General features: G+C 33.6%; 1 protein-coding gene across 2 annotated transcripts in view; it reads left to right on the forward strand.

Annotated features, from left to right (window-relative positions):
• The window catches only part of LOC108917147 (glutamate receptor-interacting protein 2), a 170915-nt gene that overhangs the window by 72377 nt on the left and 71457 nt on the right, over positions 1 to 27081 (forward strand). For both annotated transcript variants that reach the window (XM_023454247.1, XM_018723619.2), the window contains exon 3: positions 25336 to 25501. In XM_023454247.1, the coding sequence (XP_023310015.1) occupies positions 25336 to 25501 (166 nt within the window). The remainder of the gene's footprint in view (positions 1 to 25335; positions 25502 to 27081) is intronic.

Consider the following 27081-nt stretch of genomic DNA (forward strand, 5'->3'; position numbering starts at 1 on the left):
TTAACACAACGCTGAACTGCACTTTGAAAAATTTTGTACTCAACAACGCCGGGAAATTGATTTTGAAATTCTATGAAACATTCCTCAATAGAATACTTCCATATTCCATCAATCTTGCGTCCATTTCTAAAGTAGGACTCTATGATATACACTTTTTGTTCTTGAGAAAACACCATTTTAAACTCTTTTTAAAACGAAAATATTCAAATTGATAGCGGCGATATAGCGCTTTGACAGATGACGTTTAAGTTCATTTGCTATACGCTACGCCCTACGTCCAAATTTTCAGAACCAACTTGACCACGTTTTTATTTGAACGCTCGTTATTTGATATCCCCCTTAAATTAACAAGATAAGGTTAACAAAATGTCACACAAAATAGTTATTTACCTACGACCACTACTGTAAATACTTAAAAACATACCGTCTGCGATCAATGTAAGATTCCTATTACGTACGGTAAAAAAATCGCACAGCTTGGTAAAAAAATCTTACAGTTTTCCTAGCAACCGCCTAGCAACGGTCAATACAATACTGTTTGTAGTCACTATTCCTTTAAAACCAAAGAAATTATAGTAACATTATATACAAGTGTTGGATAAAAATATAAATAACTCCTTAACTACTTTTTTTTTTATTTTAGTAAAGGAACTATACCCCAGTTAAATATTTTTAAATAAAAAAATATATTGGAAAGCTCATACTTACTCATCCACGACTTGAAATAGCGAACTCTATCGTTCATTACGCCAATTTTTATTAGAGAGCACGATCTACGCATCACGCAATGACCAAGGATCAGCGGTATACATAAATATGTTATCTTTATCCTTCAATATCATTACCACGCACGCCGCCTCCTCATTGGAACCATCAATTTGTCACCATATCGACCATAAAACTCGACTGGCATGTTGACCTTAGGCCGGAAAGTACAGGAAATCTACGTTCTCGCTGTTATTTTTTAATATCCTTTTGTAAAGTGATGTGTTTTTTCGGGACTGAAGTTTATTTTTCTAAATAACACCTTCGGGCAGCTTTAAAAAAGGGGAAACTGTGACAAACTTTTTGTTTTAGCACAGGAATATCGACAGGATGTTTACTAACTTTGAATTTTTTTTAAGGGCAATTCTTGTTATATTGAACCATATGATACACAAAGAATAAATATTGACGTACATAATACAAAACATGTTGAGAGCTGCTGTCGAGAGGGAATAATATGTTGCATTATCATACACAAAATATCTTATTAAAAGAATTTTTCACAATGCCAACCCAAAAGAGCTAAGTCAACAATCATCTCGATCATCTCAAAAATTATGTTACTACTGAAACAAATGGTTACTACTAAAACGTTTAATTTTTTCAAAACTTTGATCACCCTGTATATGAAATCAGTAAAATAGTAATATTTTTAAGAGTGCAAAAATATACAGGACTGTTTTCGAAGAATGACATTTTCTCAGAGATTTATAAAGTTTTCCTTCTCGTTTTCGCTCTTCAGGACACAATAGTGAAACACACTGTGTAGTTATTTTACAAGCTAATATAGGTAGATGTCCTAATACCGGTGATATTGCTGTACTCTACAGTTCTAGTTCTAGTCTACAAGGGGGAAAAATGCAATGTCCGATATCCCTACGTTTTGGGGTCGCTGAATCCGAATTCGGTGTCCGTTTGACGAAGTTAACTCTTGTTCAAGGTATATTATTTGAAGGTCAACTTTTGTTTTTTAAAGGCAGTACAATTTCTGACGCCCGAATGCTGAAAGAACAAGAAACTTTATATTCGGATACGTGATTAATTTATTTTTTAAAGTTATGTGCAAGGTTATTCGAAGGTCAACTCGTCTTTTATTGGTAACACAATTTTTGTTCCCGTATTCTAAAAGAGCGGGAAATTTAACAGTCGTGTACGTGGTTGATTTGTATTTTAAAGACATGTTCAAGGTTATTTGAAGGTTAACTCTTGTTTTTTATGATTTCTGACCCCAGACTTCGAAAGAGAGGGAAAGGACCCCGCACTTTTCTTATGGAAAATGGCTTTCGGCTAATTTTCTTGAAATTTTGCAGGTTGATAGTTCTCAATATGTAGATCAAAAGTCCTATAACCCCTCCTTCCCCCAAAAATCCACCCCCAAGGAGCTACGGAGATATAACTGATTTCTGAATGTGAAACAATTTTTATTCTTGTAGTCCAACCAAACAACCACCCCTATGACCCTTCAACTACCGACCATATAACCCCTCCCCTGACTCATACCCTCACCCACACCACCACCGACCATCAAACCTCTTCCCCCCAATGGCCCCAATACTGCCCCTAAGAAGATTGATGGATTTAACTGATCATGAGTATTGGCCAACCAACATATTTTTACTCTCAGACAACCATTACCCCCGACCATTTACCACATTTTATACCCCACTCACTTGACCCTCACCCTTGACTCAGTACCTCTGAATAGTGGTAGTAGGATGATAATATCAAAAAAGTAACTCGAAAGAAGTGACGCTAAGTTAGTAAATAACCCCTCACAATAACACAGGTCAACATTTGATCTAGTCATAAGTAACTATGGTATATAAAGGTTTTTTGAGTCGCTGATCACGTATCCGAGGTCGGTTAAGCTCCATCACATCAGGTTCAAGGTGATTTGAAGATCAAGAACTGACCTCCAAAAAATCTGAAAAAATCATGCTTATGTTTTAGAGGTCACTAAACCCGAATCCGAGGTTGTATACACCCTAGAGGTCATTCAAGGTCATTTCAAGGTCACTCATGAAGTATTTTGGATAGAGAAGTTAAAATCAGTCTGAAAAATCTGAAAAAAATTCGTCTGAATGTTTTTGAGGTAACTGAACACGAATCCAAGGTTATTTAAGCTCCATCACGTCAGGTTCAAGGTGATTTGAGGGTCAAATCAAGAAATGACCTCCAAAAAATCTTAAAAATTAATGCTTATGTTTTAGAGGTCACTGAACGCGAATCCAAGGTTATTTAAGCTCCATCACGTCAGGTTCAAGGTGAATTGAAGGTTAAATTTAGAAAAAGTTGTGTAAAAAAATTTCAAAAGTGTATTGAAGTGTTTTCGGGGTCACTGAGTTGATCTGGAGGTAATTAAAGGTATTCAAAGAGTTTCCATCTGTCTACGTATAACCATCTACACATTTGTATGGTGATATAGTATCTTTTTCTGATGGTTTACTTTCGTTCTACTATTCTGATTAAGAAAGTTGACATATGACTATCCCATACGTTGACACGGTCACCATGGCAAGGGATTTACTTGACTCAAAACCTCAGGTTGTTGCATTAGCAAAAGAAGTCAAGCACGCATTATATCATTAAGTCAAATTATTTCTGCATTTTATGTTTTTTAAGTTACGCAAGTGGCTTGTGTTAGCCCTGGCCCTTCCTTAACTTGATTACTGCTCAGTCTTTTACCTAAATGTGACAGACAAAAAAATAATAAATGTAAAAAAGCTCTAAAATGCAAGTGTATCAGAATACGTGATTGGTTTTAGGAGGGATGCAAACAACGAAACATACGAAAACCGATACCGTTACAAGGATAACGTTCCTGAGTTGATCAGTATTTTTATTAAATAACCTTGGATTCGCGTTCAGTGACCTCAAAAACATTCAGACGAATTTTTTATGATTTTTCAGACTGATTTTAACTTTTCTGTCCAAAATACTTCATGAATGACCTTGGAATGACCTTGACTGACTTCTAGGGTATATCGTATAGGTAAACAAACCTTGGATTCGGGTTCAGTGACTTCTAAAACATAAGCATGAATTTTTTCAGATTTTTTGGAGATCATTTCTTGATTTGACCTTCAAATCACCTTGAACCTGATATGATGGAGCTTAACCGACCTCGGATTCGTGATCAGCGACCCAAAAAATACCTAATACCGTAGGCACTTCTGACGATTGTCCCTAGATCAAATGTTGACGTGTGTAATTAAATCTTCACTTTCAAAAACTCGGTGTATGGAAAATTTTTCACGACAGCCATGAAATTATAAGCCGTTTTCAGCATTGAATTACCCTCATAATTTTCAAGAAAAACGCATTTCCCGTGATACACCGAACACCCTGCACTGTAAACTTACATTGAACTTTGCTACAATCTTCGCGAACACCCAGCATATTCGTCGGATACAGAAAGTTTGTACGAATTAATTAATATTTAAACAACCCAAGACAAACAGGGATGCCGTGAGCCGGCGTACATTTTAAACTTCCCAATTTCGCTGTCATCCACACTAATAAATACAATGATACCAACTACGTCGCGTTGTAAATATTAATTTCCTGTTTTCGTAGGCGGAACGGAACATAACCTTAAGTTAAATCAAATATTAATTTTCCATTATAGGTAGGCAAAAACAATTTGAAGCGGTTGCCCTGCGACAGACATTTTAATGGGTCTGTGTTCCAGGTCCAGGCTACACTGGGAAATCGGATTGTTTGGATTATTTTTTGAGCCTGTATGTATGAAATCTGTGTGAATAACTAGAAATATTGTCTTTCACATGCTAAGACTGTTGAACATTAATATCACGAATACAACAGAGACTTATTGTGACATGCGTTATTCTAGAAAATGATTTCATGTGCTTAATTTCAACCAATTGCCGTCTAGTGAAAACAAAGGGAACGTACAATTTCAAATCAATACAAGGTGTTTCTGAAATAAGTACGTTCCTTGAAAATGGCGTTAGAGAGCATGAAAATGAGCAACTTTTATTAAGCAACTGATGGTCTAAATGCTTCCATTTTCGAGAAAATTAATTGAGAAAATTAGTCATAAATGTAAGCCGACTATGTGCATCTTGTGCACGTGCGTTGTGTGTTGCAGTATTACTTAGTCAGTGTATAAAATGGTTTCTGATCAAGAACTAGCAGATATGGTGTTAATGTACAGGCTGTCTCAAACTCGATATTATGGGCCTACTGTGAGCAAGCCGCAAGCATTTCGCTCAATATAATTTACTCACGAGCCAGTTAAGAAAGGATAAAATTAAAAAACTCATTACCGATTTAAGGAAACGGCAACAAATGTTCCATTCGCAAAAATCAAATCTAGACAGTGTTGTTAAAGCTAGTTTTATAATTAGTTTCAAAATAGCGAAAACATCGAAGTCATTTTCTGAGGGACAGTTTGTTAAAGAGTGCCTAGTAGAAGTTGCAGAACTTTTGTGCCCAGTAAAGAAAGAGTTTGAGAAAGTGAGCTTATCGCGACGTACTGTTGTTCGACGTACAGATATGATGGCTAGTGATATCAAAAAAACATTGACCGATAGGTTTTCAAGCACTTTGGATTGCTTTGGATGAGAGTACAGATTTATCTCAGCTTAGCTCAGTTAACTATTTTTATACGAAGTGTTGATGAAGAATTTACAGTGACAGAGGAATAACTGACTTTACGGCCGCTACAAGGGACCACTACTGGAAAAGATATTTTTGCCGAGGTACAAAGTACTTTTGAGCAATATAGTTTGCAGTGGTGTAAATTAATTGGAGTGTGCACATATGGTGCGCCTTCAATGGTCGGTTCACGAAAAGGTTTTATAGGAATTCTGAAGGAAAGAGCAACCTCTATGAATGTGCAAGAATGGTTTTATGAACTTAGAAAAGAAATAGTTGATTTTATGGAAATGGAAGAGAAAATATTGCCGCAAATTTGTGATCCAACTTGGCTTTGTGACTTGGCATTCCTGGTAGACATCACAGGACACTTGAAGCTTCAAAAACAAGGGCAATTTGTAAATCAGCTGTTCAGTCATCTTAAATCTTTTCAAAACAAAATTCGCTTGTGGGAAACACAAATGAGAAGTAAAAACTGTTTTCATTTTTTAACATTATCAAGCCACGAAAACATTGAATACGGTCGCTATCCTGAAGAGCTGGTACTACTGTCAGAGCAATTCACTGATCGATTTTCCGATTTTAAAAATACGGATAGCACTTTTAATATTTTTGCAAATCCTTGTAAGTGTAATGTGGAAGATGCTCCGATGGAGTTGATCGAGCTTCAAGAAGACTCATATTAGAAGTCTAAATCTGATGATGTGCAACTAGCGAATTTTACAGAACATACCTTTCCGAAAAAAAGTATCCACAGCTGAGAGTTTTCGCGCGAACATTAATTTGCACATTCTGAAGCACGTATAAATGTGAGCAGCTTTTTTTCAATCATGAAAATTAATAAAAATAAGTACTCGGCTTACAGATATTAATTTAGAAAACACTTTGCGCCTATGTACTACTGATATTGACCCCAATATTGATCATCTTGTTTCTCAGCTTCAAACTTAAGTATCTCATAAATTTTCATTTGATTTTTCTATCTTTTTTTTATTAATTTGCTTTTTATATGTTTGATTATGCTATTATAATTAATAAATAAAAAAATGTGTGAATTTATTCACTACTACCTACTTATTTCTTGCCTACAGCCCGCGACCTGATTAAGTTCCGAAATTACGCCCTCAGCTAAGCAAAGGTTGCCCATACCAGTTTTAGACCATCAGTTGCTTATTAAAAGTTGCTTATTTAGTTGCTCTATCACCCTTTTCAAGGAACGCGCTTATTTCTGAAACACTCTGTATCCCTACATTTTATCTGAAATGCTCCACAGCATCTTTCATAAAATCACACAACCTATTTTCAAAAACGGTTTCAACATTGGATACCCCCGTCCGTCGTCTAAAATTGAACAACTTCCCCTCGCTATTATTTTAGAGCCCAAATTCATCAAACGTGTCCCGAGAATAAACTGCCTTGTCTCAACTACAAAATGATTTAATTTAAAATGAGCAGTTGTCTCGATGTAGGAGCTTCAAGTTTCGAGGCTATTATCTCTTCCACTTTGTTCTTACATACCTGCCTAATGTATGACTCTAATTTGAATATCATATGCGGGATGCCTACGGAACTTTCCGCAATTAGAAGTTTCTTATCGGTTCTGGAGCCCCGCGTTCAGATACGGAGGAACCTGTACAAGGAATTTAATCAGATAAGAGACTTCTTATGTGCGCGCCCCGAGATAAAAATGAGCTCTTTCCTTAACAAGAAAGACCCCTGCCCTATTTTTTAGCTTTAGATGTTATTCCAGATACCTGCCTCAAGTCTGCAGTGGCACTTAATTTGAATACGATTATTTTTTTGTTCTTCTACTTTATCCACCTTATTTGTAGACATTAATCGTTGTCTCTAGTTCGTGTACTACATTGTTATACCATTACCATTATACCATCAAGCTGATTGATCAAAGGAAATTAGGTATTACTTCAGCTTATATTACTTAGATCTTCTTCAGATGCAACTCTGAAACCCTATAGATTAAATAGGTTGATACCAAGTTGTTGTAGAAACCTTGTTTTTGGACCAGATAATTATGAAACTCGGAAAATACTGATCCGATAAATCTGAAAATTTGGCAACCTAGCAAAGACAACAAGCTAGTGTGAATTATGCTTATAGTACAGCTATTTAAACTTTTCTCCTCCGAATTCTTTGAAACTGAACCGATGGACTTGAAATTTGGCAGATAGTTAAAGGAAAGGTCAATGGACATTGACGCTTCTACCCTGTTGGGAGTTGATAGAGAATCAAATTTTGAGCAAAAAATATTCGAAGAATTTTTTCGAGTAATCAAGTTTTTTAGTTATCCACGATTGAAAACTTGGAATTTTTAGTGAAAAAAAAAACACTTTTTCAAAGAATTTTTCGCGAATAACTCAAAAACTACGCATTTTATTAAAAAAAAAGTGTAATGAACAAAAATGTAGCTTATAAATAAACAAAGAAAATCGCTTTTAAAAAGTGTTGTACGTCCTATACAAAGCGAAATATGGTTAATGGAAGGGGACTTGTTTTGGGGGGAATACTCGAATCGATGTATTCAACGTCAAATAACGGAAAAAGGATTAATTTTACGTGTATAACGCTCCTGGAGTTTTTTGTAGTTCTCAAAAAGACCTTCAAAATGATCACTTATAAAAGTTGATTAGAGCAAAATTGAAGGAGTTATCGTCAAAAAGATGGGTCGCTCATATTTTTTATGGAAAAATAAGCAGTAAACGCTGTACCATTTCTATCAGAATTAAAATTAATCGTAGACCCTTTACTATTAGTTTTGTTTTAGTGTTTTTCATACGATCCTGAAATTAGACCGGTTTAGAATGCGTATTTTTTTAATAATGTACGGTAAAAGTTGAAAACGTATTTGTCATTATTCAAAAAAAAATGCCTTATTTATATAATAACTCTGAAACTATGAAAGATACTTAAAAAATGATAGAAAAAATGTAGCTTTTTTTTCAACAAATATTTTGCTTTTTTTATTCCTGTAGCATAAAAAATAAAAGAGATATCGCCGTTTGAAGTATTCATTTTAGTAAAAAACGACCTGTCTCGAGCATTTCGATCCTTTCCCTTTAAAAAACGATCTTACAGCTCTTGAAATTATCTTTAATATGCTTTTTTGTAGGATACTATAGCTTCAAAATTAACCGAGTTATGGTAAAAAAACCAATGACATTTTTTCGGAGCAAAATAGGCTTTCCCATTTTTATATATTATGTATTATACAGGGTGATCGAGAATGATTGACCATGCCGCCTCATACTGATTTTTGATGTGCGGCATACCAGTTTTTGATACCAATACTAGAATCATGAGCGCAGGTTGAGGGATTTTAATGGTAAACAAATAATTACGTTCAAACGTCAAATAAATTAGGTTACTGTCAAAATGGAAATTCATAATAAAAATATCAATTATTTAACAAAAATCAAAGTTATTTCACAAATTAAGCAATACTGATGGACCAATAAATGTTATTATTGTTATTATTATTAAAGAGGATGACAGAATCAAATGTAGGTTTAGCCTAACTTTTCCAAAATTCTTATTTCATTTACAATTAGAAAAACTTTTAAATCAAAGTTTGATGTAGCTAATTTTGAATAACGACTGTAAGTGCTTCAGCGATTTTATTTTTAAAACGTTATGAGTTAATTTTAAAACAGAAGCACTATTGTGGCTACATTCTTGGCATCTAAGACGATTCAGCTATACAGCGATACGCTGCAAGCTGCTGTTTTTCATCAAAGCAAACTGCTGTATGCTTATAAGACGACTATTTTGCAGCTACTGCTTTCACACTTCTGAATATCCAGCGCAAGCGATCCAGCCCAAAAATTTATGCTGAACATTTTAGTTAGCTGTCGAAATTCAGGAAAAGTGTCTTAAAAAAATTTGCTTCAAGCAAATGCAAGCAGTTGGAAGTGCTTGATTATGTTAGATGGTAGGATTGTCTGTATGACCGAGAGCAATAAACAACAGTTACATGCAATATATAATAACAGAGTAATTGGAATTTTTTCACATTTTATTGAATATTTTACCTTAAAATTACATAAAATCCATAAAAATATCTATATTTTTACAATAAATGTTCAATATGATGTCCATTGTTGTTCAAGCAGGTATTAATTCTTCTTTTCATATTATTAAATACATTCTGTAAAACATTTTGTGTAATACTCCTAATTTCGTTTGTAATTGCCTCTTGAAGTTCTTCAATCGTGTGTAACCGTTGAGCAAATACTGAATTTTTTAAAAAACCAAATAAATAATAGTCTAGGGGTGTAAGGTCAGGAGAACGTGGTGGCCATCTATCTCGACTAATTATTCGATCATCATAATACTCTCTAATCAACTCTAAAGTTTCGTTAGAGGTGTGAGCTGTTGCGCCATCTTGCTGAAAGTATCCATGATGGATTTCATCGTCGTGAAGTTCCTCAAAAAATGGTAACAATATTTGCTGCCGATATACCTGCCCAGTTACATTTTCACGGAAAAAATATGGTCCGATTATTCTTCTACGTGACATAGCTACCCAAACACCAAGTTTAATAGGGTGCAGAGTTGTTTCACGCAAAATATTAGGGTTTTCTGTGTTCCAAGAGCGATAATTTTGGGAGTTTACGTACCCACTTAAATGAAACCACGCTTCATCAGAAAAAAATGTTAGATCTAGAATATCGTCGTCATTCAGATTTTCGTTAAACCAATTACAGTATTGCACACGTTTTCCAAAATCTAACGGAAGTAGTTCCTGCACAACACTAACTTTATAAGGATGAAAATGCAACTTCTTTACTGCTTTATGGCATGATCCATATGATATTCCTATAAACAATTTAGGAATAATGATACAAATTTTAGAATAAATATTTGTTATTAAGTACCTGTTTGAGCAGATAACCGACGTAGTGATTTGGTTGGACTAGCTCGTAAGCGGTTTTCAACATCTTCCAAGACTTCCTCTGTAAGAATAGACTTTCTGCCTGGAGATTTTCCTCTACAAACACTTCCAGTGTTATGGAAGCGTTCCACTAATCTCTTCACGTGTCTCGAAAAAATTTCATAATCAATTTCATCATTTGGAAATTGTTCTTGAAATTGTAAATGACACGAATTCATCGAATATTTCCAACCATTACCATTGTTTTGTCCACTACGAAAATAGGCCTCCAGAAGAAATTTATCATGTTCTAATGAAAATGCCATGTTAACCTAAATTAAAAAACCGATTAGGTTAGAGAACAACATACGCAATAAATTAATTACTCACGTATAATATCCACCTACTCTAACTGTAGTATTGAAAAATACTGTTTTATAATGTCGCAAAATATATCAGGTAACAACAAAATCTACAAAATAATATTCAAGCCAAAAAATCCGTGCGCCAATGAACAGAACGTCAAATTGTGAAATCGCCACAGAACACCATGAAATCGCACGGAAAAAAGTAATTTTAGCAAACGGAAATCAGTTTTGATAGCAATTGAGACAGGGTACGTTCAGAATCCGGTCAAACATTCTCGATCTCTCTGTATTATACAAATAAAATAAGTAAAAAAATTTATTGTGATTATTTATATGCAGCGTAGCAATTTTTTTTATGATTGATTATATTTAAAAGTCGATTATAATAAAAGTATTTTACATTAATGTTGGTAAAGGGGTAGTTTATAAGAGTTGAAAATGGTAAAAATAAAATATTATTTCATAAGCAATATAAGGGAATTTTTATTTTAAATTATTGCACAATTATAGCATTCCAAGATTTAAAGCGTAATTTTTTATCATTTTATTAGCACAGGGGTGATTTATAAGGGTTGAAAAGTGTTATGAGATACAAATTCTTTCATAAGCAATGAGGGAATTTTTATTTTAAATAATTGCACCGTTAAAGTATTCCAAGCTTTTAAAAAGTAATTCTTTTTCATTTTTGTCAATACAGGGGTGGTTTTTAGGGGTTGAAAAGGGAAAATTCTTTTATTAGCAATAAGGTAACTTTTATTTTAAATAATTGCACGATTTAATCATTCCAAATCTTTAAAAAGTAATTTTTTATCATTATTTTCCGAATAAGGGTAGTTTTTAAGGGTTAAATAAAGGGTCTAAAATATCAAATATATCATAAAACTTGTTCGAGAATATGGGACATTATTTAATCTTTATGCTTGAACAAGATTTTTATCAATAAAATGCTTAAAACTTAATTTTTTCACTTAGGGGTAGTTTTTACCCCTAAAAAAACAAAAAGCGTCAATCGGGCTTATGTTACTTTTGAACTTGAGCCTAAGATGAGCCTTATTCTAAATTTTCATGCAAATCCATGCAGTTTCAAAAAAATTCGGAGGTTACAGCTGATTTTCAGCTTCAATGACTACTTTTAGACGCATATAACCATTAATAAGTATAATTTAGTATCAAATATCTGCGTAAATATCAAACAAACAAGCTCATTATTTAGATCTTGTGAAGTTTCATGTTAATTCCAGTCAGTCAGCGAACTTATACCTCGTAATTTTCGCCCTCTCCAAAAACAGTTGCATTTTCGCGTACACCCTAACAAGCCTAACGATCTCTCGGTCTCCAATCTCCCAAGAATGCAGTCCGTAAAACGTGACGTTACGATTTTAAATAGTATTTAGTTTCTCGGGAGTAGTTAAATCCGTATAATTATCTCACGCTACCCTTTCATGTTCTTTGCAAACGAAGCCAACTGCGGCCGTTATTTTGAACATATATTATTAAGCCAAATCAGATTCAGGTATTTTCTAACAAGAAGCACGTATCTGCAGCTGCATCATTTCGCGTGTGTGTGTGTGTATGTTTTACTATACTTGTGGGGATAATTGCCTGATATTTACCAGGGCTGTGGGGACCTTTCCAGTTGTGGGGCCATGCACTCGTCCCCACAACTATTTCCTTGAATTACACCCATAACTACTACCGCAAAGATCTAAATCTCCTACATTTGCTTCGGTATTTTTTTCCAATTATTATGATTTTAATTTCAATTATTTATGCCGCTTAGTTCCACTTCTAGGCAATGGTTTACATTGTCCCCACATATATAGAAAATTATAGTTATTTTACACATTTATGATTACTATATTAGTGGGGACATTTTAAACTCTGGGTAAGTGGCGCCCCCACATTATAGTTGTTACATTCAAGTAATTCTTTCCTATTTAACGGTTCAGCGGAGTGTAAATGTGTCGTTATAGTTATTACATATATGAGGACATCTTATACCGCTAAGTTATATAAGGTTAATAATAATAATTCCCGTTTTCTAAAAAGAGTAGGTACCGATATAAATATTTTTCCTTTAAAATATATGAAAATAAACTTAATAAGTATAATATCCTAACCTAACTTTGCATTATTTTAACCCATTAACTGCGTTTGACTCGCACTTTAGAGATCCATAGCACAAAAGGGCTTGTACTCGTAGTACCTTTTCTTAAATTAATTAGTGTGTCATATGTGTCAAAAATTTGGTATATTTTTATGTTATTTTACCCCCGTTTCGAGAATGAGAAAAGCGATGGTGATAGTTTCGAGTTCCACAACCCTTGCGAACTACCCCTATCGGGCAAAAACAACCCGAAAATCCGGGTTTTCGGTATTGGGCATGTGAGAGGGCTCGTCGAATGTTTTTTTTTCGATTAATAATAATAAATTAAGTTTATTTATACTAGAACACCCCGGACCCACCCCCGGGGGTTGAACCTACCCCCGCCTCTAACGGCAAAAATAACAGAAGAATTTAAAAAAGCCTCGGCAAGGTTTTCGAGGGCGGAGATCACGATGGTTGGGTTATTCTTCACCCTATCCTCCCGTAACTACCCCCAACGTCAAAAACCAACCCCTATTTCATACCGTCGGTCCTAGGCATGTGTGGATTCATCGCTTCCGGATTTTTATGGAAATATCGGGATGAATAACCATATCAACATTGCTGTTGACCTAAGCAACCCCCGGGTGGAAAGTACCCTTCTCTGAAATCTCCTGAAAACCGGTAAAGTGGGCTCGGAAAGGGCTTATCACGGATTCTCTAGGACGAGGCTTTCAGTGGTGTGTTATTTTTTTGCCTCTCTCTCCCTAAGTACCCCCAAAGTACAAAATCACCCCCTCTTCCATGCTGTCGGTACTAGGCATGTGGGGATTTGTCGCATCGGGATTTTTATGGAACTATCGGAGTAAATAACCATATCTACATTGCAGTTGACCTAAGCAACCCTCGAGGGTGGAAACTACCCTTCTTCGAAATTACTCGAAAAATGGAAAATAAAGTTCGGAAAGGGCTTATCACGGGTCTTTGAGGACGGGAATCACGATGGTGCTGTTATTTCGTGACCCACACTCCCTCCCTAATTACCCACTAAGGCAGTTTTCTCGAAAATGGTAAGAAGCAGTTTTCTTANAAAAGTATGAAATTTCAGTTTTTTAGTAAAAAAAGGTACTCTTGTTTCATATTGGTAGAATGTTCCATTTTTGTATAAAATCCATTAAATACAGGCAATACAGCGCACAAATTTTCAAAATAGATTTGCAATAAATTTGTGAACAGGAATTTTAGGGGACCTAGCTACTTGGACCAATCCAGTTTCCCGTTTGTCTGAATACAGAAGGATACTTAAACTTTCTGCAAAATGATGTAAGAGAACTATTGGATGATACACCGTTAAACGTACGCTTAACATTACACTATCAACAACCTCTCTTTACCCATAATGTCATAAATTGGTTAAACGATAATTTTCCTTTCAAGTGGATAGGTAGAGGTGGTCCCATTCCATGGCCACCTCGGTCTCTAGACCTATATCCTCTAGATTACTTTCTGTGGGGTAGGTTGAAGGCTGTAGTTTATGCTACAGAAATAAATCATTTGGAAGAATTACAACAGAGGATTCATTTATTTGGCTGCAAATAATTTGTTTTTTTTTACTTTGTCAAATAATCATTTACTAAAGATTCGAGAATTTTTATGAAGATAACAATTCACAAAAACTAAATAACTGAACTGTCAATGCAAATAACGTCAAATGCATATTTGTTATTCAAAATCTGCGACGATAAAAATATTGACAATTTCGATTCCCGACACACCTGCTAGAGCTGTCAACTGCGAGTCAGCAGATACATGTAGCGTGCGCGCTCTACTAGTCCCCAAATAGCTTTCACCGCCGGAGATATACACTTCCCCTCTATTCCTTAGTAATTGTCCAAAACATGACATAAATGTATTTAATTTTAATAAGCAATAGCATAAAATCGATGTAAAATTTCCCTGGGAAAACGATGGTGCAATTATTTTTTTGCTACTTGTCGTAGTTTACGAGATATTTGCGAAAAACCTTATTGTTTACGGTTTTTTGACCTTTTGACCCCTTTCCTGACTACCTAGGTCAAAAATTTTTGCGGATTCGGATTCCTGAGGGTCGAAAACATATTTGCGCCCAGGTTTGATCGACAGAGGAAAAAATGGAGGTTCAGCCTTCATTTCAATGGACTATGAGAGTAATCTAACTATACTCTTAGGTTTAATTGAATAGTGTTCGAACTTGTAAATTTCTGTAAGTTATTTGAAAATGAAAATGGTGTGTCAAATTGAAAAAATTAACATTTCCGACATAATGTATTGTATTGTTTCAATAGAGGTTCAATAGAGTTCAATAGAGCTCGATAGAGTAAGGAGGACACAGAATGCTTACAGATAGGTGCAGCACAAAAACTGGTTTCCTTGTTTCAAAGTAGACCTTTTTAATGATTCTCCACATCAGTCAATTGGCCATTATGATGGACTAGGCAAGGCGGACGTAATACGACATTTGCATTACATGAACAAAGTTCAAAAATTGGTGTATGGGTGTCGCATGTTTTGAACGAAAGCAACAAAAATCAACATGTCAACATTTATCGCCGTTGGCTCGTCATCGTTTAGCTCATCAACAGCATCGACTGTTTTTGGTCCAAATTGTTACTGGTGATGAAAAATGTTGCCTTGCGTCAATACCAAGAACAGAATGACTTGATCCCGATAGAATGAGCAAACCAACAGCGTAAGCTGATGTTGTGAGAGAAAGAAGGCGTTCTCTTCTATCAATTACTTCAATGCTGAGTAGATCGGGGCGGATCTGTCGAAATATCCCACTTCAATCCAGTTCAACTCACATAATAAAAGTGTAAATCCCTAGACTGGGCGAGATCCGGAACATTTTCAAAATTGCAAAAATGTTTAAAAAATTTAAAAGAATACCTATTTTATCTGAGTTTTTTACTTATATCTTGGAACCTATACATTTTGGAAGAATATTGAAGAGGAAAAAAGTTTTAGAATGGAATTTTGCACAATATACTGGAAGTTGAAAATGTTTAAATTTATTACCGATGTTGCAAAATAGCAATACTTGATGAAAAAAAATTATCCAAAAAATTTTTTGGATAATTTTTTTAAAAAGTTTTAATTTCTCCGAGGGCATTCTAATTTTGGTAAAACGAAATGTATGGTATAATAAAAAAAACAACAAATTTCATTAAAATCGGTTCCATAGTTTTCGCAAAATAATTTTTTGAAAAAAATTTTCGAATTTTCAAAATTTTGCAGTCTCAAATAAAGCACTTGAAAATTTTTTCACATAGAAAAGACCGCTCAAACCTTTCAAATGGTTTTTAAAAAATTGAAATCGATTGATTAGGACGGCGACAGTAAATTTTTAAAGTTAATACTCTTTTTTTTATTATTCAACAATTATATTACATTTATCAATTTACAATTTAGTTTTTTTCAAATATTGTAATTTGAAAATACTCGGAAAGCCCCCCTCCCCCACTTTTCGTGGTTTGAGTCACTTTTCACGCGTGCGAGCGACAGCTTTTCCGCTGATTTATCTATGTTGCCGATAACTTATGGATATGAAAATTTTTTCCAGCTTAAACTCGGAAAAACGAAGCCACTGGATCAAAGATTATCGCTAAATTGTTTATAAATTAACGGTAAATGCCGATAAACTTTGACCGCTTATATCTCGAGAACCAATAATCGGAATTTTACTTTTTTTTAATTTAAAATAAGCGTCTTTCCGAGTACTTTAAAATTATAATTTAAAAAAAAAACTAAATTGCAAATTGATAAATGTAATATTGTTTAAAAATAAAAAAAGAGTGAACTTTAAAATTTACTGTGGTCGTCCTGTCCTAATCAACCGATCTCAATTTTTCAGAAACCAATGAGTTCAGCGGCCTTTTTATGTGAAAAAATTTCAAGTATCTAGATGTTTTATTTGAGACTGTGCAACATTTTGAAAATTTGAAAATATTTTTCAAAATTTTTTTGAAAAAATTATTTTGCGAAAGCTATTAAACCAATTTTAATGAAATTTGGTGTGTTGTTTTATTATACTCTAAAGTTTTTTTTGCCAAAATTAGAATGCCCCCGTAGCTATTAAAAAAATTTTAAACAATTATCCAAAAAACTTTATTATTTTGCCCTTTTTTCATCAATTTATTGCTATTTTGCAACATCGGTAATAAATTTAAACATTTTTAATTTGTGCAAAATTAAATTCTAAAAGTTTTTTCCTCTTCAATATTCTTCCAAAATGCATAGATTCCAAGATGTAAGTAAAAAACTCGAATAAAATAGGTATTTTTTAAATTTTTTAAACATTTTTGCAATTTTGAAAATGTTCCGGACCTCGCCCAGATCTAGGGATCTACACGTTTATTATGTGAGTTGCAACAAAAATTATTTAAGTAATTGTAATAATTATAATGAAATACATTTATATTTAGAGTGTTGAAATATATACGTAAACAAATTTTTTCATTGAAATAATGCAATAAAAATTGACTCGGTGGATTCTTATTCTTCAATTCCAAACCACCAGATTTCTTCAGATGTGGTATAAAAAACAGCTAGATCATTGGAAGGCAATCGTAGACAATGGAGCAGAACTGATTAGTTTATGTATTTCGTCTATTAGTTCATATACTTTATTTATTAGAAAAAAAGAAATTTTGAATTCAATAAAAACTCTAAAAACTTATGCATCGATGCATTATTATTAGTCCAATCCTGCCACTTTTAGCGGTATACTACAGTTTACCTTTCGATTGAACTTGTTTCTCACAAAAACATACTTCAACTTTACTGCATATTTCTAAAGTTAGAGTTTTTCGTCTGAGAAGTCCGTAGCTATTATCTCCTAGCATTTTGGAAGAACCAATTAAAGACATTAGGAATAAACTAAAAGTTATTATTGGCATCTATTTTTGCAAAAGTTATAGCAAAATACAGTCAATACTTGCTCGTATCCCAACATAGTCTACTTTAAAATCTCTTTTATATTTATAGGAACCCAACAAATTGTATGAAAAAATTTTCTAAAATCAATAAATTTGCCAAGAAATTGGCGACGCTTGAACTCTGTATTGCGCCAATTGTTATATTAGAATCTGCTTAAAACTCTCTACAACCAACTACCCAGTTATCGTAACTATTTCAATGACTACAATGATTTTTTATTCCACTGGATCCACCATCAGCGCTTTCTCATGTAAGTTAAAGTAAAACTAAGTATATCCAGAAAAAGCCTCCAGGGTACGGCAAATACGTTAGTTTGAAAGGTTTGAATAATTTAGGAGCTTTTTTTGCTACAAGACTTACTTGGATTTAAGTGCATCGAATTTAAGACACTTTTCCACTCTACGTTTCCTTAAAGCCGATTTACCTTAACGATGAAATGTTCGTCTACGTCTAGATTTAACAGAAACATCGCGTTTGTCATATGGACACCTGAAATATATTCTTAATATAATATTAACTTAAACAAAAATGTACCAATAACGACTTAACTAAAAACATTAGCGAAACTGTTGTTTGTAAAGACGCGTGAGTACAGGGTGTAATATAGAAAATTTTCTCTAATAAAAGTTTATTAAAAAAAAGAGAGCTTTTTAACAGGACAAAAAATTTGGGTATGTTTCTGGAAAAAATATAATTGATGACGTCATTAGTCGTTTCTGTCAAATCCCAAAGATAATACGTAATCCTCGTATGTACGATAATTCTCGTAAATAAAAGTAGAATTATTAGGAACTATACAAGACAAATACATGAAACATGCACTAGAGGAAATAGCTAAAGCTCGCTGTGTTCAATTCTTCAAGAGCCAACATACTATTCTAAGCTGAATCCCATTAAATTAATCTGGATAAGTACAAAAACTTATGTCGCACGAAGTAACGCAACTTTTCGTCGTTTCTAGTGTCTTATCGGTGGTACACCTGATTTTTCAGTAGGTTTGTACTTTTTTCACTAATTTTGTGTCGCCTTACTGTTACAACACTATGTAAATAGACTCGTCCAATTAGCTAAAGCGCTGGTTACGTTCCATAACAAAACAAAATGAAGAAAATGGTGCACGCATATGGTAGGAGGTCATCTTTGTCTAATAGGACGGAATTGCTGAATACATACTTTAGTATAAATGAAAAAGTACCTACCTATCTGCTTAATATTTGGATTGGTGTATCCAATGTGAATGTACAGAATTTGTAAGGATAATCTAGTTTTCATCACAATCGACATTTTCCCATATTTAATTTTTTGAATCTTCTAAAATGATACGCCCATGGAGTCGCAATCGCCGCACTTCTTGTTCATCGCACTGGGATTTCGCTTCATGCATTGAGTTGAATATGACGATGCGATGTAATTAATTAAAAGATGCAGTTTAATGCTTTCTATGAATTATAGTTCTTTCAAACAATTGCTTAAACGCTCTCCAGAGCCCTAAAATGATGACAAACGGCGCCGCAAATTGCCGGCGCGAAGAAAGCGTATTTTTCAGTACAATTGGTGTGCTTAAAAAAATCCTCTGGAGGGGAACACACCCAATACATTAGGCGGAAATGTTTGCATAATTAAAAAGCTTGTTTACCGAGTCTCCCCCTTTTCGCTTCCCCCCTGCGACGAACGCCTTTTCTGTTCTCTCGTCGCTTCCCTTTTCGAATGAATTTATGTCTGTTGTTCAGATTTCTCCTCGCGGGCCCTTAATTGATTTATTTTCCCGAACGCAATAAAAATCAAATTGCCATTGTTCGGATTTATCGGGAGACCAATTTTCCATGTAATTTTTATTGAAACGTGTCTATTGATGAAAGGGGCGGTCTGCAAGTGAAACCACACGCGAAATAATTCGCGGGCGTTCGTAGCCTCGGGGACCGAAACGTCGAACACAAAAGGCGGATTTTCACGTTCTTCGCAGATATTGTGGCATTTATTTATTCGTTTAACTGTGAAAAGTATTCAAAAGGCAAATATCCCAAATGACATAATAGTTAAGCTTGCTTTCGAAAATTGGTGTAAACTGTTTATTAATTAATTAATTATCTAATTATTGCCTTAATTAATTAATTAATACTGTGAAAAATATTCAAATGGCTAGTAAATATCCCAAATGATATAATAGTTAAGCTTGCTTTCGAAAATTGGTGTAAACTGTTTATTAATCAATTAATTATCTAATTAATGCCTTAATTAATTAATTAACTAAAAGAGTATTGAAGTTACTCAAATAAACTATTTTCATCGTATTAGTTGCTTCAGTAACACAGTAACCGGGTTAGGCAATTGTGTAGGGACACTTGTGTACAGGGTAAACCATAAGTTTGATTTAAAAATACCTTTAACAAAAGTTTTTGTAGTACATTTATTCTTTTCAATGCGTACTTTAATTTCTAACATCTACTTTATTTTTAGAGACATGGCGTTGTCGGCAGTTTTTTTTAATGGACCGCCCTGTTTATTTTAACATTTTTAGAGAGACAGATATTCACCGATTACAATGACATGGGGTTTAGTGATTTATTGTTGTTTAAATGTTGAATAGAACAATAAAATAAAGAGTAAAAATTTTATTTAACGAAATTGAAATTTGTTATAGCAAAATAAGGAGCACCTGAATATTAAAAAAAGAACGGCCATCCTAATTAGATCTTTCAATTCTTCGGTCCAACAGGTTCGGTCTTGTAGACAACAGATTTTAAATAACCCCAAAGGAAATAGTCTAGCGGACTTAAATCTGGCGATCGCGGTGGCCATTCAATATATCCTCTTCGCCCTATCCGTCTTTGTGGAAATACATTATTTAGGTACCGACGCACATCAACATCATAATGAGGCGGAGCTCCATCTTGTTGGTACCAAACGTCATTTGAGAGTAGTTCAGGATTTGCTTGGTTTGGAAATAAACGAATCAGTGCTGGAATAATTTGCTCGAGCAAAAGGTGTAAATAACGATTAGGGTTCAAATTTTCTCTAAGAAAGAATGGGCTGATGGTATGTCCTCTGATTATGCTCATCCATACATTTAATTTCTGAGAATATTGAGTGTAATTTTCTTCAACCCAGTGTGGATTTTGATCACTCCATTAACGATAGTTATGGCGATTTACAAAACCGTTCAAGCAGAATGTCGATTCATCTGATAAAAGTATAGATATTATTGACAAAGTTTCCATTGTTTTCTATGTTCAATATGCTCAACCTCGTATAAGGCTAGAAGTTAAGGGATGATTTCGGACATTAAAAAAATCATAACAAGCAGAAAAATTAATGAATTTCATAATTTTTTTTCAGTCTACTCTATTTCAGAGAAATATATTTTTTTAATTTTTAATAAAAAAGTGATTTTTTATCTTTATCGTAAAACAAAATTTCGAAAGCAACTTTTCATTATTTTAAATTTTAAAAATTGTTTTAGGTTGAAATCATAAAAATTAACAATTAAATTGAAATTGTTATAACATTTATATTAAAAGTTAAAAAAAATGTAATAATAATAATAATAATAATAATATTAAATTAAATTAAAAGAAAGTTTATATTTTTTAGAGTAGATGAAAAAATGTATATATTATTCATTCATGATTCTGCTTATGATTTTTTTAATTTCTGAATTCATCCCTTACTTCTAGTCTCCCTAACTCTGTTAATTTTAACAGTATAAGAAAAAGTCAATATACTATTTTTATATAGAATTTTATACTCTACAACTTTTATAAGAATCCTTTTTTTCTAGCTCTTACCCCTTTTGAATTATATTAAAAAACCCCTTTATTTTATCGTTTTTTACCCTTGGCTGGGGGTTGAAAGAAACATTACTGTCACTTATTGTTATTATATACCTTAAGGTGGCCATATTCCCGGCTGAGAAATAGTGAAATTTCTGGCGTTTTTAGGTACTGAAATCTTTAAAAGTGTAGAACAAAAGTAAGCACAAAAATAAAATCCTTGATGTTTTGTTTATTCATTGTTACCATTTAAATTTACTCAAATAAAATAATAACTAAAAAAATAGCGTTTGTAAAACATGCGTTTGCTGTTATTCAAACCCCACATTTTAACAATTATTTTCACGTACTTATAAATAAAAGTAAACAATTTTATATGTAGGACTAAGCAAGTAAATGTTATAAGAATATTTACATGTGGAATTATATATAAAAAAGTTAGTATTTTCGTAGATTTCAGTACCTAAAACTTTGATGGTTTGATCGTTTTTTGCACCTGTTTATTCGTTTTACTGCGGCGTCTTTGAAAATACTCAGGTGGCATGACATAACATTCCTATTATTTGATAAGCTTTAGATTATTCAGTTATTAAATGTTTGAAATTATTTGTCTTTGCGGAAAACACTATTTAAAGAATATGGGGCCCTTAAACTAACTTATATCAAAAATTCAGGCAAGTTGACCAAAATTGCGATTTAATTGGACTATTTCTGTATACTCAAAACTGATTCTTTTGAAATTCACTAAATTGTCCACTAATTGATTAATTAATTAAACATTATTAATTAATTCACGAACTAACACGTTAATTACTGAATTAAGTAATCAACTAATTAATATTTTGTCGAATTTATCGTTCCCTTACAATTCATTTGCCGTTTTCCGCCGAAAAAAGTTTAATCCAACTTCGCCCGTCTTAAGGAAGTTGTATTAATTCCGCTCGCAATTAAGCGCGTTACCTTTTCCTCTGGGGATGATTATCGATTACATTCCACTCTATTAATTCAGAGGTCTAAACACCTCCGTACTTGAACTACGGAATGTAGTACCGATTTCATTTAAATAATAAAAATATGAAAATGTTCGTGCACGGAACTCGCCTCCAAGTGATAAATATTTATGAGGGAGGTTTAATAAACCCAACCCCTTTGTCTGCTTCCCATTGTCGGAGGAAATCCGTCATGTCAGAAGCCCAAGGCGATCTAAAATTCATCGTAATTGTTATATTAGCATCTGATGTAAAATATGTATATTGTGAGTGAGATTTTAACGTTTTATTTAAATAAAATGTCCGTGACCTGACCAAAAAGATATACAGGGTGCTCCGGAAATTAGCCAAAAACGAAATGGAATCCTCGGCAAATTTTAAATGGCTTTTTTCGCTGTGCCACGCTGTATAAGTAATATTTAATTTATAACTTTAATTTTATTATTAACAACAGATAAAGATAAATATACAAATATTCTTTATGCCCTTTTTGACAAAAATCAACTTCTATTTGATTTGTATCCTGGAAATACAGGGTGTTTGTTTCGCATAAGAACCGGCACAGAGCAGGGGCACCGCTTTCCAAATAGAATTTGCATATTTGAAGTGAAGAAAACCCCCGTGCTATTATTCAGACAAAATACCATCAAAAATTTATCATTAACGTATGGATGGGAATAATTGGAAGCTACTTAGTGGGACCACATATCATTGATGACATTTTAAACGGCGATATATACCTATATTTACTTCAAGAACAACTTAACCCATCATTGGAAGACGTTCCTTTAAATATTTGAAATAATATGAAGCTTGTGCCCGATGGTGCACCACTCTCTTCCGTGGCCGCCTCGGTCTCCCGATCTTAATCCTCTAGATTTTTTTCTTTGGGGCCATCTTAAAAGTCTTGTTTATCAAATTCCTATAAATAGTAGGGAATAATTATTAAATCGCGTAATTACATATAGTCCGGTCAAATTAGTCATAAAAATAGTGGTCAAATAACGAAAATTCTGACAGAGCTAAATTTTGGTGGAGCCCTTGGGTACGCCATTAGAAATAAAGTGTCAAAAGTCCCCATCGATCCCATGTGTGCTAAAAAAGTTATTCGGGGTCAAAGGTCAAAATTTAAGGTTCACACATATTGAACATCTTAGTTAACAGTTCTCTTTTTTATTTTAATTCTGTAGAAGCCAAGATTTTTACAAAAATGTTAGTAACACATTTTTGACACAATAAATGTTTGTTGTTAATAAAATTTGATTTTCTCAAAAACTGAAGAGGATATCGACTGATATACGCTATACCTTTTCTGTAGCAAAGTGAGAGAGGAATCGAGCTATGAAAGAAAAACGTCAAATTTGGCAACGCTGTCAAATAGACATATAAATGGATAATTTTGTCTGCTCCTGTATAATCGAGGCATATTGAATATTAGTTTAAACTTTCATTCTTTTCAAATTTCATTGTTGTCATGGAATTTGTTTTTCAACTTCTGTCTTTGAAGGCGAATAACTCCACAACGAAGCCCTATAGGAAAATTTTTGACCTTCCCTGACCTTGTAAGAAACGAGGTGACCGTGGTCCTCCACGCGAGCTGACGCAGCTGGACCTCGAACGTTTCTTGTTTATGATAGATTTTTAAATATTAGCCGATACATTTTATGAACTGAAATAGTTTTCGATTTTAAGCAGTTGAGTTGTTCAGAGCGATTGATAAATACAACATACACAGTGCATTCAATGGTCGTGTTTTTATTTGTCATCCCTTTGTTCTAACACTATACCCCTTCATTTTTAACACGACCTTTCCGAACACCCTGTATAATCATAAAATGATGTATTCGATATTTTTTTTGTACAAAAAATCTTCAGCGGTAATTTGAGGTCACCACTCTCCTTTGAAAACTGATGTTTCGCGTTGTATTAAATGGTATAAAAATGGATTACACGAACTTCGACACCAAACATCTAGGGCTTCTAAAATTGGAAGGAAACATGAAAACCCGACGCTACACCTCTTTTATGCGATACATATTTCATCTTTAGAATCCCCCAGATAGATGGTGTCGGAGTTCCCAATACTGCCCGTTCTCCAATACGTAAGTTTTTATCTTGATTTGTGGATATTTGACAAAGTAAAAGCCGTAATATAACGGTCTTTTCATTTCAAGTGTAAATATATTGAACTCGAGTGAATAAAAGGTTCTTATTGTGGGATTCGATTGAATCGAACCCCACTTTTCACAACGGGAATATTGCGGGAGCAAAGTGCAACAATTAAAATGAAATTTTCTGTCTGTAACCGATTTTTTACTAAAATACGAGTAGATTCCACTTTTGGTAGTACTTTCATATACAGCATATCCAAAGAAAAAGAAAATCTTTTGAGAAACAAAACTGCTACACTAGAAAAAAAATCGTTCAATATTAAGCATTTTGATAATTTTACTCACTTGTGATAATACTTGAATTAAAACTGAGTAGTTTCACTCAAATATAGGTACCCCACCCTACTATATGGTTGTAGTGCGTTGTCTTTGTCTATTCCCATCGTCCCCAATAAATCATCTCGTGGCGTGGTGTATGGCGTGAAATGTGTCCCAGTCAGCAAATATATGATAAGGAAACAATTTAATTTGAAAACAATCAAGCATTATTGTCTACAATTGCCTCGTTTTGATTTAACAACGCTATAAAATAAGTATAAGAAATATTTGTTAGGGGCCCGTTTTTTTTTATTTCCCCCATAAAACTCGAGTGTTATTCTGGGGAAGCTCGCGACTGTCACGGATGATTGATTCGCCTTCATAACGAGCGAAATCTGAAATCGGTTATGTAAAGCAAACATACTACTTATGTCGTTTGTTCGCAGCTTCGCAGAATTCCCTCTGCGTGACCTCAAAGGTGACGGAAGTGACAATAGAACGAATCGACGGTTCGCTCGGCATCACCCTGAGGGGCGGTTTGGTTCCGGATCACCCCCATCTCAGCAGGCCCCTCGTCATTACACAAGTTCGACACAACGGTCCAGCCCACAGGTATGTTCAGGCCATTACTTTATTAATTTTCTAGCAAGGACTACCCAAGTTTTCAGCGAAGTTTATATTCTTTGAGGTTAATACCATTAGCATCCTCAAAAGGTGGGTGGTATAGAAAATGTATGCGTCAGTATGTGTTTCGCATACTTTTTAATATTTTGCAAATGTTTCGCCTTAAAAATTTATAAACCTTAATTATTTTTTGAATTTTCATTTACGTCGAACTGTGATTATCGGTACAGTCTGAAAAAAAGTTGTTGGAACCATTCAAATCACAGAAAGACTTAATTTTACGCCAAAAACATCTAACAAGGATTGACATAACAGACAATTATTTTAGTAAAATTCTGATATTTCATATTAGGGATTTTTTAAGAAAAAATACATTTACACCACTGGATTCAGGACCCCCCCAAAACGGGTCTATACCAAATTTTATTAAAAAATTTTAAATAATAACGATTTTGTAGCCAAACCAAAAGTCTTTACTTTTTCGTTGATATCAAGTTGTCCATGAAGCAAAATAAAAATAAAAAATTGTTATTAATTAAACTCTAGTAATATGTAGTATTACAATAAATTATTAATATTCTTAGTTTTGACAAATTTAAATATAAAATAATGAAACAACAAAAGTTGTTTATGTTCTTGTCACTTCTATCAATCCACCATTTAATTCTATGCACTTCTCAATTCTTTTACGTAGAGGGTGATTCACTATATTTTGACCCCCCCTTTAACTTTTTTGTTTTAAGAGTTATAAAAAATGTGAAATACAAAAATTACACGATTTTTTATGAATTTTTCGAAAATGATGATTGAAAAACAATTGAAGTCCAAACAAAATGGCCGCTGATGTTAACTTTGTTCATTTAAACGGAACACCCTGTATATTTGTACATATTTGGATAGAACGTTCCCTGTGGAGCATAGTCATATAAGGTTTGTTGGGTCTATCTCTGACAATAAGCGAGATACTATTAAGGGGGCGATTTAGTATGTATATTTTTAGCATGTAACAGAGCTTAAAATGAGGACACAAATCGTCGAAGAAACTAACATAATTGAATATTATTATATATCAATGTATTCGCAATGGTTCCCGATAGTGAGTGAAATAAATTTCAATGCTCATGAGAACAGAAGAATAATTTAAATAAATGCCAAAGTACCTCAATTTTAACCATACTGTTAGTCTGCCAATATATTGGATTTACGACGGAACTAGGTCAGGCACAATAACCAAACTACTTCACTCACTAGAACGGACACTTAGGATCATTTGTATTTAATTTTCAGATTAATATTTATTAACAATTCTATAATTTGTGTCCTCAAGTAAGATGACAACATTTTACACACGACTCCATGTTTATTCTATACTTAAACCAGAATTTTAGTGATTTCTATCTCAAACAAGAATTTGTAGGTATAATTAGTTTGTATACTTTGTCACAGGTGTCGCTACCCTTGAAAATGAAAGCGAAAACACAGAGTTGGTTTATTGTAAATTGTATTGGCCGAGAAATAGTGAAATTTCTGGCGTTTTTAGGTACTGAAATCTTTAAAAGTAAAACGTG

Source organism: Anoplophora glabripennis, unplaced genomic scaffold (assembly GCF_000390285.2).
Source record: "Anoplophora glabripennis isolate ALB-LARVAE unplaced genomic scaffold, Agla_2.0 scaffold85, whole genome shotgun sequence".
In the NCBI taxonomy this organism is placed as follows: Eukaryota; Metazoa; Arthropoda; class Insecta; order Coleoptera; family Cerambycidae; genus Anoplophora; species Anoplophora glabripennis.